The sequence below is a fragment of the Bos mutus genome, chromosome 7 (genome assembly GCF_027580195.1).
Source record: "Bos mutus isolate GX-2022 chromosome 7, NWIPB_WYAK_1.1, whole genome shotgun sequence".
Taxonomy (NCBI): domain Eukaryota; kingdom Metazoa; phylum Chordata; class Mammalia; order Artiodactyla; family Bovidae; genus Bos; species Bos mutus.
The window spans coordinates 79106944-79121113 of record NC_091623.1 but is presented as its reverse complement, the minus strand read 5'-3'; the positions used below and the strand labels follow the sequence as shown (position 1 = coordinate 79121113).

At 57.4% G+C, this 14170-nt stretch overlaps 1 protein-coding gene across 3 annotated transcripts; it reads right to left on the bottom strand.

Annotated features, from left to right (window-relative positions):
* Positions 1-2044: 2044 nt before the first annotated feature.
* N4BP3 (NEDD4 binding protein 3) lies at positions 2045-14164 on the bottom strand. Of its 3 annotated transcripts, none has more exons than XM_070374160.1 (5): positions 13956-14164; positions 8132-8482; positions 7391-7918; positions 6697-6951; positions 2045-6572 (listed from the first exon to the last, which is right to left on the bottom strand). In XM_070374160.1, the coding sequence occupies exons 2-5, from the start codon at positions 8450-8452 to the stop codon at positions 6045-6047; spliced, it is 1632 nt and encodes a 543-aa protein (XP_070230261.1). In that variant the 5' UTR covers positions 8453-8482; positions 13956-14164; the 3' UTR covers positions 2045-6044. The 3 variants fall into 3 exon arrangements, with proteins under 3 accessions (XP_070230261.1, XP_005904681.1, XP_070230262.1); XM_005904619.2 differs by having other exon boundaries at positions 8132-8479; XM_070374161.1 differs by lacking the exon at positions 13956-14164 and adding an exon at positions 13548-13869.
* Between the last annotated feature and the right edge of the window lie 6 nt (positions 14165-14170).

The window sequence follows — 14170 nt, the reverse complement described above, 5'->3', positions numbered from 1 at the left end:
GGAAGAGGGCGGTCAACAGCCCCTCCAGGAACCTACAGAGTTGTCTGAGCATCCCAGAGAAGCTTGTCTGCACCGGGAGTCTGGGTGGTCCTGGCCCAGGTGGGAGTTGTGGGGGTCGGAGGGTTGAGTGAACCTTGCCTGGGGCCACTGATCTGAAGCTGAGTTCACTCCAGCAGGACCTCACAGGCTTTCGCAAACACATGCCCCAGGCTTCCCCACTTTGGAGGAACCTGCTTCTCAGCCACACTTGGGTGTGAGCAAAACTCAGAATGCCCAGCTCACATGTCATGCTCCTTCACCTGTCATGATGGTTTTGTCACTTTTCAGGGCACAACATGTTTTCTTACCTAGCTAATTTTGTCAGCCTTTCCTCATTGGGACTGTGTGATTTTATTTCATTTCGTTTTATTGGAGTGTGGCTGCTTCAAAGCAGAAAAACTTAGCTGTTCTCCACTAACTCATTAACAGTCTGCTTCACCTTTTGCTAGTTTCCTAGGATTTTATTTTTAAAATGTAATTCTATTTTATTTTGCAGGGGATGGTGCAAAGTATGACTTATTTTTCCCCACAGTTCTGTCTAGTTATCCCAGAACTGCTTATAAAATAATCCTGCCCTCCCTTCTCATTTTGGAAGCCCATTACCATAATACCAAGGTTTTTCTTCAAAATGAAGTCTATTTCTAGTTCTTCATTCTTTCCACTGAGGTATAGTTTTATTTTTACACCAATGTCATATTGTTTGGGGCTTCCCAGGTGGCTCAGTGGGTAAAGAATCCACCTGTAATGCAAGAGACACAGGAAATGCGGGTTTGATCCCTGGTCAGGAAGATCCCCTGGAGGAGGACATGGCAACCCACTCCAGTATTCTTGCCTGGAGAATCCCATGGACAGAGGAGCCTGGTGGGGTCATAAAGAGTTTGAAGAGACTGAGCATGCACTCACCCTTGCATATTGTTTTACTCACTACTTTGAAATCGGGATTAAACACTGCTCACACACACACACACACAAACACAATGTTATTGAGAAAGCGGATCACTGGTTGCCTGAGGGTGGAACAGAAGGATAGAGGGACGGGGAGGGGGGCGGTGGAATTTGGGAGGATGATGAAACCATATTGTATCTTGGCTTAGGGCTGGTTGTACAATTCTGTATTGTCAAAACATTGAATTTTTCTCTATATAAATTATACTTTTAAAATGGCAGGGAGCAGGGAGACCACTACACAAAAAGCACACCAGATAAATCTTTAGGAAGAAAGAAAGGTTGGTCCTTGACAGAACAAGCCTTGGAATTCTGTCCTGAAAACACAGTCTTCCATGCCTCCCAGAGTGTGTCCAGGAACGCCAGGCTAGAAAAAGATGAACCATCCCCTGATAGCTGATGGGATAGGGGGCAACAGCAGGTGGGATCGCCACTGCCTGCTCTCTGCAGAACCTGGGAGCATCAGGGCTCAGCCTATGGAGCTCAAGTTGCCTGCTCAGGCCCTGTTCTTCCTTCCACCCTTCAGGTGGCTCCCAACCAGTCTCCTGTTTCTCCCTGTCCCTGCCCTTCCTTGCAAAGCTTTGGTTCAGGCCAGAAGCAGCTGTGTCATTTGCAGGCCCCAGAACAAAATGAAAATGTGACGCCCCTTGTTCAAACATCATTAAGTCCCAGATTGTGACAGTAGAGCACTGCGCCAAGCCTAGGGCCCTTCTGAGTGTGAGGCCTTGGTGACTGCACAGGTCATACACACACAAAGTTGGTCCCAATTCTGGCCCTGTCCCTTGGCTGCCTGAGGGATCCACCCACAGTCACAGGACGTGAAGTTCTGTGCCAGCTTGCCGGGCTGCCCAGTATCTGTCTTGCCTCCTCTCATCCCTTTCCAGACAAGACCCTCTGCAGACCTGCCCCACACTTCCCAAGACGAAATCCAGGCCCACCCTGGAATGCCCTCATCCCACTCTACTCCACAGGAAATATCCTACCCCACCCGCAGCAACTTCTCCTCCTCAGGGAAGCTTGCCTCTGTTAAAGAAAAAAAAAAAAATTGCCATGACGTGTGTTAGAGTGGTAAGGAAGACTTTATTCAGTGGAGGCTACTGGAATGGGATTTTATGTAAGGGTCAGAGAGTGGCCTCAATTCCAAATACAAGGAAAAGTATATTTCATGGCCAAGGTGCAGGGTGGAAGTCAGTGGATGAAAAATTACTAAGAGGAAACCTCAGGGGGCAGGGGGAACTGGCTAAATGACTGCAGAGAATTCTCAATGAAGGCAGGCCAGAGTGACCAGACATAATGTGGGAGATGCTGCAGGTGGAGGAACCGGATTAGAATACGGAGGGTGTTCAGACATAGAAGATGGGAGACTCTGGCTAACCTAACTTAGCAGGATTCTTGCTAGAACTGGCTGCACAAGGAAGCACACAGTCAGAAGGTGCAGTCAGAAAGCTTGGAAGTGCCTGCCCAGAGTTTGGTCAACCTTTGTCCCCTCGCCCCACCCCACCACCTGGAGTGATAAGTGAGCCAGTTCTCCTCTGAACTCCTGTCGTTCAAACTTCACCTCTCATAACATATTTCACTTTTTGTTTTTGCTGCATTATTTCATATTTTTTGTTTTTTTCTACAAGAAATAGCACGTTATTTTTTTCTGAACCCAATATAGACGGCTAAGCCCCCACCTACTAGAATGGTGGATTATTGCAATCTGAATAGTCACTGTAGGGTCTATACCCTCTTTGGGAAATGTTTCCCTAATACCCACAGCCAACCAGTTTCAAAGAAATCTACTCTCAGTCCCCCAGATGGACTCCCTCTGCCTTCTGCGTGCTCTGCTGGCTTGCTCACCACTGTGCAGGTGCCTTTGCTGTCCCCACCTCTGAAATGCTGGCACTCTTCTGGCCCAGTCACTACTATGGACCCGTATGTGTTGTCTCCTTCCCTCACCCGCTGGAAACGACCATAGGGGCAAAGGCCTTGACCACCTCAGCTTCCTCCCCGAAGGAGGCACTCAATGCTTCACTGTGCAGTGAATGGTGGTGCTTGGCACAGACCTGGTTTGACCAGGTGGCACAAAAGGTGAATGAACGCTTGGCATTTGAGCCTTTGCCGCCTCCCCCTACCACCTCTAGCTTGAACCCATGCCAGTCAGGGAAGGGGTCTAGTCTCTCGACTCCAAAGCCCCCCCGCCCCCATTGCTTTCTGGGCTGGAACCAGCAGGCTCTGGGGATGAAAACAGAAGATGTGGCCCTGCTCCAGCCATGTCCACAGCCCAGTGGAAAACAGAGGCAAACTGACCATTCCAAAGGAACAGACAGAGCTGGTGGAGGGAAACAGGGGCTGCGGGCATAGGGAGCAAGGAATTGCCTGGGCAGAGTGTGAGTTCAGGGAAGGCTTCCCTAAGGAGGGAAAATCTGAGCATCATGGTCGGGGGGAGTCTGCCTGGAGAACAAGGGCCCAGAGGGCTGTTGGGATTAGGAGGGGTACCACCATCAGTGACCCTGGAGGCAAGACTGTCAGAAGCCTCAAGTGATAGGCTAAGGGACCCAAGGAGCCACTGGAGGACACACACTATCGAGTTGAGAACAAGAGGGACCAAAGGCAGGGAGCTAGTCTCAGTTCTGGAAAGAATCAGCTCTTGGGCCTAGTCTGCTGGGGGAGGGGGTCGGAGGACAGCTGGGGCGCTGAGAGATCCACTGGGGGCAGGATGGAGGGGCTGCCCCAAGGTGTAACCACTACAGTGGCACCTGTGATCAGCTGGCCCCAGAGCTGCCCAGCCGGCTTGGGGACAGGGAACTGGTTTTCCTGGCAGCGATGAGCTAACAGGATCTGGTTCCCTCTGAGACGCCCCAGCTTCAGCTCTCTTGCACCCTCCCCCTACATTTGGGCCTGGCCTTGGTTTCTGGCACAGCTGCCAAGTTTTGGTACCGCCCACCCACTCCCTGCTGGCTGTACTGGCCGGCCCAGCTCCCTAATTGCTGGGTGGGGAGCTCTTCTGCAGAGCTGGGACACCAAAAAGTAGACCCCAGCCACTGTGGACCACATGGGTATCCAGCCTGACCAGCTCCAGCCCATGGGGTGAGCCAGGCTTCAGGCTAGCACTGAGCTCTGGAGGGCCCTTCGAGGAACCATTGACCCACAAAGCTTGATTGGGTGGGGTGTGTAAAATGAGTATCAAGGCCTGTGAAGAATAGACCTGCCTAACCCAGGTGTCCCTACTTTCCCTTCCCAGGCAGAGGACCTGGCTCAGGGCTGAGCCCAGATAGCTCTCAGCAAGGCCCAGGGATCTGACCTGGCTACAAGCTCTAGTCAAGCCTGGCCAGGACTAAAAGGGGCTGAGAAGGGTGGGAAAGAATGGAACAGAGGGAGAAGCCCCAACCCAGAAGGCCCAAACACACCCCCTTAGACACACCCACCACCCACAGCACATCTCTACTGTTCACACCTGCCACTCACACAGACATAAACACATTATCCCCACGGCAGACAACATACACACCCCACTCTCCTCCCTAAAAGGGCGGAGCCCACTGGCTTACACTCCACAGCTGCATCCATCCCCTGCACACCACTCCACCATCAGGGCCCACCTGAGGGGGCTGCCGGGTGTGGCCAGGGAAGGAGCAGAGCACAGCCAAAGGGAGCAAACTGGGAGTGTCTGCGGAGATCAGAGGTGGCCCCTGCCCCACCAGGCAACCTGGGAGGGAGACGTCTGTGTATTGATTCCCCTGCAGCAGGAAGCACGTCTCATCCGACCCTGAGCCCCCAGATCCTGACAGCCTAATGCAGCACCAGGCAGAGAGGAAGTGCTCCACGTGTGGCAGCATATACACTAACGCATCCGTAAGGACTCCCAGCTTCACAGCAAGGGCTAGGGAGATGCCACTTGCACAGCCCGACTGGTTCTGTGCTCTAGGTAACCCACCAGGAGGGAGCAAGGGTCCAGAGAGGATGGGAGTGGGTTTTAGGGGCCAAGGACCAGCAAGCCTTGGCTAAGAGCAAAGATCAGGCAATGCAGGGCCAGGCACAGGGGTGCTTCCTCCCAGGACAGAGCTTTCCAGAATACAAATCAGATCACACTCCTGCCCAATACCCCATGGCCCCCCACGCCTACGGGGAAATGTCCACATTCTCTGCTGCAGTTCCAGCCCTTTATCGAGCTTTCTCTGCCTTATTTCCTGCATCTTTCCAGGCCCTCATCCCAATGGAGATAGGGGTACACAAGCCAGAGAGAAAGGTGGGAGGCAAGTTCTGGGAGGGGCAGACTACTGGAGGCTTAAGGCTCTCCAGCAGAAGCTGTTTTAGGCTGGCCCCACATCCAGCCTGGCCTGGGACCCAGGAGCCCAGACTTTTTACCAAGAGGACATTTCATATTCTAGCAATGCCTTGATTGTCTTGCCCCTTTGTTTTCTTGGGTTCCCTGGCATTGTTCCCTATTAAAATCTCACTGATGCTAAAGAAAGGAATTTCAGCTCACATAGCAGCTAAGAAACTTTGTGGTGCCAGAGCAAGGATTCCTCCACTCCCCAACGTGCCTGTCCAGCAGCTGCACACAGAGGTGCAGGGTACACCCTGCCTGCCGATCATGGACATGGTGGAGCTACAGTCCAGGCCAACACCCCCAAACCGGACCCTCCACAGTCCTCTGCACTCAGGCCAGGGACAGGCCTGACGTTATCACCTGGTAATTCCTCATAGAAAATGTGATTTTATTCTGGGGAGGCCAAAGTTCCCATTCCAGCCTCCCCTCCTCACACTGGCCCTTTTTGCTTCACAGGGCTCTTCACTTCCAAACCTCCTTTCCTGGGTCACACCTACTCCAGGGCTGGGCTCTGCCTGGAAGACTCCTCAGCCAGGGGGGACCTTGCCCTGGCTCCTCCTGCTACTGGTACCCCATCCAGCCCACAGCCCCACTGGATCCCTCCTCTCGGCCAGCCTCTCCATCCCTGGCTGGTCTCAGCAGCTTCCACCCCAGACCAATGTACGGAAGGGGCTGGCCATCTCAGGGTGGGCTTATCCAAGCCATCTTCTGACAGTGCTTCTGCTGTCAGCTTGCTCCAAGGGCCTCAGATCTTGGAGGACTCAAGCCGAGGGCTCCAGGGCGCGGGGGGCTCCCGCAGCGCCCGCAGCTCCTGTTCCAACACCTGGTTGCGGCGATACATGTCCATGTAGCCGCCCTGGATCTCCCGCTGGTAGCGCAGCACCCGCTCCTTTTCCTCCTGCCACGTCCGCCGCTCCTGCTCAAAGCGCAGCGCCTGCTCCTGGCCTCGGAGCCGCTCCTGCAGGAGCTCGGCCCGCAACTGCTCAGCCCCATCTCTGGCCTCACCGCCTCCCGCCTCCCCCAGCAGCCCCCTGCTCTTGCAGTCATCGGTCTCACAGCTGCCTGGGGCCTCCTCCCGAGGGGCCTGCTCCTGCAGGCTCCGCACGGCCTCTCGCAGCCGGGCCAGCTCTGCATCCTGGGCCTGGGCTTGTGCCCGGCTGCCCCGAAGTTGTGTCTTCAGGCTGAAGATCTCAGCTAGCTTCTGAGCCAGTTCCGCCTGGGCTTCCCGCAGCTGCTGCTTCAGGAGGCTGATCTCTGCTGTTTTCTGGCACACCTGAAGGGGGACAGGGACGGGCAAGAGCCAAGGAAAGAAGGGTAAGGGGGGACCGGTCGGAGGGCAGGCAGAGGATGGCACGACAGCAGTGGGGGCAGGAGTCTCTGAATGTTTGGTCTCTTACCTCCCAGCGGGCTTCCTCCTCTGCTCGCGCACTAGGATCGGTCTCTGGGAGGCTGCCTGGTGGCCGGGGCTCCGGGACCAGGCCCTGCTGTGCTCGCAGCTCCTTGCGCAGGCGCCGCTGATCCTGCTGGGCCATGAACAGCTGCAGCTGGAGGTTGCGCTCACTACGCTCGGCCTTCTGGGTAACCTCGTGCAGTCGCTCCAGGTAGAGGCGCTTCAGCTCAGCCAGCCACAGCCGCTGGCGCTCTTCCAGCACCTGCCCAGGGGAAAGAGCACTTGCCATGGCCCAAGATCCACACACCGCCCTGCCCCCCTGGATACCAACTGCCTGCACTTGTATGGCTGGCCCGCTCCTCCAACGCTCCAGCTGCTTCTGATATCCTCTGTCTCAACACCACAGGGTCCAGGGTGCAATGCTTTGGGCACACATGTGCCCCAACCCAGGATGTATCCTCTGGTGGTGAAGTGTCCCCAGCACGCAGCCCTCCCAGGGAGTCTCCCTCCCTCACAACTTCCTGCAAGGGCCACCAATCCCCATGTCATGTGGGGCTTGGGGAAAGAAGCAAACTCATCTCTCTCTTCCTTACCCTCGTATACCTGGAGCCTTGCAGGAGAGCTGGCGGGCGACCCTCTGTCTGCCCTGTACGCTAATGCCAGGGGACAGAACAGGTGGCCCAGGCAACAGCTGCTCTCACCTGTGTGAAGGGATTGGCGCCATCCTCCTCACCCAGGCCCCTCTTGAGCTCCTCACAGGTGTCCGGCACCACAGTCCCCATGTCCTCGGCGGTGGGGCAGGAGAATTCGTAGGGGGGCGGTGGTTCGGGCAGGCAGTTCAGCAGAGCCAGTGGCCCAACCTCCTTGGAACCCCGTGAGGCCCGGTCCAGGGAGCCCCCAAGATGGTTAATGTGGCCCAGGGAGGAGCTGAACGGGCCGGGGCCAGTGCTGGGACTGCGACCAAAGCTGCCCCCGCTGGAGGAATCAGACAGACTGGGCTCGGGCTCAGGGCTGCCCTCATCCAGGCTGAGGGCATGCAGCAGCTGGGCACGGGCCTGGGCCTGGCTGGCCCGGGGCCCGGGGCTCAGGGGCGGGTGGCAGGCCAGCGTGTGCAGGCTGCCATTGCTGCGCCACAGCTTCTGGCCCTTGTGGGCCGCCAGGCTCTGCATGGACAGGAAGCCTTTCCCGGTGCCCGAGGCCGGCTTGAATACTGATGGGCGAATGCGACACTGCCAGAAAGAGAGGCCAGGGATGAGGCTCTGGGCTGACTGCTCTCTGGTGCTCCCTCCCGAAGCCCCTGGGAATCCCCTTTGAGAACAAGGGTACATGTCACCAGGCCAGCCCACAGCAAGACTTCCATGTCCTATCCCAGCCTCGGGGTCTTCAAGGAGAGCCCCCCTCCCCACCCTGCCACAGTAGGGAGGGGAGGAGCCGAGGCACACCTTGTCAAAACGCCCCCGTTCAGGCAGCGAGGTCTTGCTGAAGTCACCAGCCCGAGGGTGTTCCTGGTAGTAGAGGGTGGCATAGTCGGCAGGCTCATTCCGAGGGGCCCGCTTGGTGGTCTTGCCATCCTTCTTGGGAAGGTGCAGGTAGCTGAGGAGCTCGCGCTGGCCCAAGCCTTTCCGGAGGAGCCCATCAGGCTGGCGGGAGCCCCGAGATCCTGCGAGTGCAGCCCGTAGCTCTTCAGGGGAAAAGTCCTGCCGTTCCAACAGGCTGCCCACGCTGCCCATGGCAATGCCAGCAGGGCCTGGGGCTGTGGCCATGAAGTTTCACCAGGGCACAGGCGGCTGCTTCTGGGGGTTGGGAGGCTCCATTAGGGGCAGGTACGCACTTGCTGCCCAACTCCCCAGATGCCCTAGAAGCAGGTGCTTGATCTCTGTGTCAGCTCCCCCACCCCAGCCCACCCAGGAGTGGCCGATGTGGGTTCCAGAGAGAATCCGGAACAGGACTCCTAGAGAAAGTAGGAGAAGTCCCAAGGCTACCTGTCTAGTGCCCTAGTTCTGACGAGGGGCCAGTGTGTGACTGGGGTCACAGGGGGACCAGGACCTGAAGCAGCAGGATAGGGGCCCCTCCCAGGACTGGGCTGGCAGAATCCATCTCTGACTCTAACTTTGTTCATTCTCCTGCCAGGTACCCAACGTGGTGGGTGGGCGGAGGGCACAGGGCACCAAGACCAGTGGCCTCAGAAGCTCCAATCCTTCTTCTTCCCTTGGGAGGGGGAAAAAAACTTCATTCAACCCCTCTTCCTGCAGAGGTTCAGAGTTTTCCCAAGGGAAGCGCCTGGCACGGGTGGGGCTAGGGGCTCCAGCAGGACGGATACAAACAGGAAGGGCCCAGGGGACGGAAGGATGGCAGGAACAATGGCCACAGTTTCCGGAACAGGTGTTCATGTTGGAGCAGTGGTAGGAGGCAGGGAGACGGGGCAGCCAGAGCCCCTGCCAGCCCCTCTAATATGCTGCCACTTCAAAGCCCACTGCCAGGCATCAGGGCCCCAGTCCTGACCCAATGTGTGGAACCAATCAGTGTGTGGACCCTGGCTTCCCCATCTGGATGATGACTATGTCAACTCTTATCACTCATGGATGCTGGGAGGACTGGCTAAGATTAGAGGATAGAATGCCCAGTCCAGGGCCTGGCCCACAGCCAGTGTCAACACGGGCTAGCTGAAGCTGAGCTTAGTTGGTAGACACACTAACACCACCGGGGAGTGCCCAAGTGACGGGGCTATGGATTGCCTCCCACCTGTGCTGGGACCACACTGTGGAAGGCAGGACCTATCCCCAGTGCCCCGCTGGATCCCCTGTGTCCATCCCAGTCCTTGGCACACAGTAAGTGCTCAGAAAGGAGTTGGCAAATGAACGAATGCCACCTTCTCTGCCTGTGTGCTATGCTTAGTCACTCAGTCATGTCCGACTCTTTGCGACCCCATGGACTGTAGCCTCCAGGCTCCTTTGTCCCAGGATTCTTCAGCCAAGACTATTGGAGTGGGTTGTCATGCCCTCCTCCAGGGAATCTTCCCAACCCAGGGATCGTACCGGGGTCTCCTGAATTGCAGGCGGATTCTTTACCATCTGAGCCACCAGGGAAGCCCAAGAATACTGGAGTGGGTATCCTCTCCAGAGGATCTTCCCGACCCAGGAATCGAACCAGGGTCTCCTGCATTGCAGATGGATTCTTTACCAGCTGAGCTACCAGAGAAGCCCCTTTCTCTGCTTCCTACCCAGCTATTCCCATTCCTGAACAGACACCCAGCAGGCACAATGCAGCTACAAGTCCGATGTGCCCCACCCCAACTGCCCCAATCCAATATGCTTCCGGGACACAGACTCCCACACCAAACAATGGTTAGGAGGTTCCATCTTCCTCAACCATTTCCAGGTTTTGTGTTTATAGAAGACAAAGCTCTCTGTGAGGAGGGAGGGAGATGGGTGGAAGGCACAGCCCTGCCCCTACACCCTGCGGTCCTCAACCTTACCCTGGGCAAAAGAAACCTTCCCAAGCTTCCCTTTCCAGTCCCCAGACAGCTCAACCTCTTTGGGGGTGCCACAAGCCACACAAGGTTAGGGGAGTCATCCAGATAAGGGATGACAGGTGCTGGGCACCTACAGTGATGCAGCCCTGCGTAGGGGTCTCACAGAGTCCTGGCACATGGTTAACTGTCTGTGTTTTTTAGGTAAGGGCAATGGGGCTCCAAAAGGTGAAGTGGCCTGCCCAAGGTCACAGAGCTGGTCAGAGTGAGATGCTGGCCTGTGATTACAGTACAATGACTCGAAATGTCTAGTGGGAACCAACAATGTCACCCACAACCCAAGAGTTGGAATCGAAGCATCCTGCCTCCCACTCTGACACCCCTTCACCATGACAAGCCCACCAAGCAACAGACAAGCCCACCGAACTCCTGTCACTGCTTCTTGGGGAGGTAGACAGCAGAGAATCTGGTCTCCAGCCCACCCTTACATTATCTCTCCATGGGACACCTCCCTTGACCATGCCTCAGTTTCCCCCAAATGGGAAAGACTCTACTTTTTTCTGCTTTCCTATTGGGTTGCCGGTGACAGCCAGCACAGGGACAGGGAGGTGAAAGGGCTCCTGAGCTGCAAGCCTGGTGAGAGCCTGGGGGCAGGGATGGTGGCAAGGGGAGCTAAACATGCCCACTCAATCCCAAACACACACTGCTTCACGTTCCCCTGGCCACAGCCTCATTTCCTGTCTCAGGGAGCAATAATCAACACCCCATACCCTCCACAAAGGGTCCCAGGTCCAGGGGAGAAGCAGTCATGGGCCGAAACACGCATACTGCAGTCCAGTCGGCACCACCAGTGGCCCAGAAGCTTCTCTGTGAGAGGACGCAGCGAGGCTCACACACACTCAAGGTCATCCGCACTGCACTGAGCACCTTCCACACACAAATACCCAGCTGTCCTTCCTAGCCCCGAGGCTGCTAGATGGAGCGCGTGTGTGTGTGTGTGTGTGTGGCAAAGGAGGGCATGGGATCAGCTTTTCTTCACACTTGAGTTGAGCAATTTGAACTAATTCCGGAGCTACATGAAGGGGCAGCAACAGCCCTTCCCTTTGTCTTTATCTAAGGCCCCCACTCTCCCCCCTCCTCTCTCCACCCCTCCTAGATAACTTCTCAGGCTGTATTATTAGCTCCTCCCCCTTGGGCCAAGGGCCCTGGCTTTCAGGAGGCTCTACCCTGCCCAGGTCTCAATCTGGGGACGGTCCTTTTTCCTAAAAGACTCCATCCACCTCCCCTGCCTTCCCCACATCCCCCAATACACACATTCCTTCCCGTTGCTTGGAAGCCCAGGGACTGGCCCAGGGCAGCTGTGCAGGAGAGGATGTGGAGGGGGAGGAGGGAGGGAGAGACAGCAAGTGCCTTGCAGCCCCACTGGGGAAAACAGGGCCTCCTCCTCCAAGTGCCTGGGCTTCTCTACCCAGAATTCATGACGTGCCTGGGGCCCAGAGCTCTGCACAGAGCAGAACCTCACCGCCACCACCCCACTGCTCTGCCAGCAAGCTTTCAGCTAGTCACGTAGGCCCTATTCTGCACAGGCCTAGTTGGTCCCAACAAGGTCCCTTTACTCCTGTTTCCACCTTCCCCTCCATCTACTGCAAGATCAGACAGCCTGGACACTGGGAGCATCTCTCTAGACCAACTCTTGGTGGAGACTGGAGAATGGGGCTGGGATACGGTCCTGGCCATGAAGCAGAAAAAGACAGGACACTCAGGGAGGCATCCTGGTGTCCCTTAGTGGGTGCCTCGTTGGGTCAGCCTGATGCTGGGCCTGGCACATGCTCACAACACACATGGGAGAGGAAGAGTGTCATCCCCTACTTCCGAGGAGAAAACTGAGGCCCAGGAGGTAAAATAAGGTGCCTAAGGTCATGTTCAGCTGCACAGGAAAAAGTCCATAGGCTCTCTACATTTAGAAGCCTGCCCTGACCCCACTGTGCATCTCTTCTGGAGTGTGCCCAAAGCACTAGGGTAGGAAGCTCCCAGTCTGGCCTTGACTGCCTTTAGCCCCTCGTGAGTCCTAGCCCCAGGGAGGGTCCCACCACCTGCTGGAGGATCAGCTTTGCTGAGGGGAGTGACTGCAGCTGCCCCTGAGGAATGAGACTGGAATGTCCCAGCTCCAAAAGAGGGGGCAGTGGGTAAGAGGGGCCCAGGGAGGAGATGGGAGAGGCTGGCATTCTGTAGCCCCATTTCAACTCATGAAGAGGCAGAGTCCTGCTGGAGTGATTCTTAGTATCACTAAGTCACTTGCGCTCTACAGTTTTTATCAGCCCTTTCATTTCATCATCTGATCTCCGAGACAGCTTCGTGGAGGCAGGTAAAACAGTAGTTGCACTTACCCCATCCTACAGCTAGGTAAACTGAAGTCCAAAAAGAAGTGAGCTGCCTGTGATTCCACATGACCAGCAATCCCAACTCCCCAGGCAAGACCCCCTCTTCTGCCCCAGGCTGTCCCAGCCAGGGGTTACCAGCTGCCCTCCCTGGGCTCCCACACTGCTGTGGATTATGTCTGCTCAGCTCTCCACACCTGCTTCTCCCAAGGGTACCTGCAACCAGGTTGGTTTGGATCCCAGTCCCCTCAGCCTGGAATATCCACTGCCTGCCCCTGGGTCAGGTAGAAATAGTGGAAACACCGCTGCATGGGCACTGTGAGCCCTGGAAGCTGCTAGTTCCATAGGCGGTGGCCTGAGCAGACTGGCCGCACTCATTCAGTCTGGCACATTCACACCCACACACAGCCAGTCGGCAGGAGAGGAGCCCTGCCCAGGAGGGCTCTGGGAGGAAGCAGATCACCGGTTCCAGGACGGCCTCCTGCCTCTCTCCTTCCCTGGGCCGTTCAGGGACAGAGCACCACGGCCGCGGGACAGGCTGAGCCCCCGGTGCAAGCCAGGAGAGACCCGGTCTGCTCGTGGAGGCGGGAGGGGAGGCGGGAGGGGAGGCGGGGCGGCGGGGGGGGGGGGGGTGGGGGATTGCCGCGTCGGAGATGACAGGTCCCGGTCCTTTTTTCCGGACGCAGTCACGGCCCCGATTTCCGCCCGGCTCCAGACGGGCCCTCACTTTGGCCGAAGGTTGTGGCCAGACTGGGATGGTGCTCAGGATCTGGGAGCGTCCGCTCTTCACGGGACCCCTGACAGCAAGCTATATACAGGGCTCATATAGTGGAGGAAGGTGGTATCCCGGAGGGGGCAGGAGAGGGCAGGAAGCCGTCTCTTAGGGAAGGTGGAGGTTGGCATCTCCACGGAAGGATGTGGCAGAGGCGAGGGCTCCCCCAGAACTGGGGGAGGTCCCCAAGCTACCTGAGGGTTGGGAGGGGATGTCTCTCCCAGGCTTCTAAGACTTACCCCGAACGGATGGGCTGTGGGCGCGGAAGCCGAGGTCAGACTCCCGCGCCAAGGGCACCTGCCCCACCCCAGTGGTGGTTCAGGGGTCCCAGGAACTCCTCCAAGGAAAGCACGTTTTGCATGGGTTAAGGAGAACGTAACCTGTCGCCTGCCCTTTCAGCACAGCTTCCCTGCCCGCGGACGGTCCCCGATCCCGCACCTCGGTGCTTCGATGTCTGGAAGTAAGGGGTAGCTGGGCGCACACCTCACCTTGCCACCCCTGCCCACTTCTCAGACGGGAACCTCGCCCGCGTAGGGCTGGGGGCTTGGCCAAGGTCGCCGGGAAAGCTAGACCTTGGCGGCGGCCAGCCCCACCCCCCGAGTCCAGCCCCGGGCCGCGGCTCCAGCCCCACGGTGCGCCCTACTCACCATCCTGGCGCCCATCCGCACCCCTCGCGCGCTGCAGCTCCCTTGCGCGCGGATTTGAACCCTTCCTCCAGGGCGCCAGCTCCGGCCGAGACTGCGAACCAGGCTGGAGCGGCCAGGCGACAGGCGCCGGGAAAACGCGGGCGGGCGGGCTCCGGAGCCGGATTGGCGAGGGAGGAACGCGTTCGGCCGCGCTCGCTATCCTGCCCCAGAGGCGG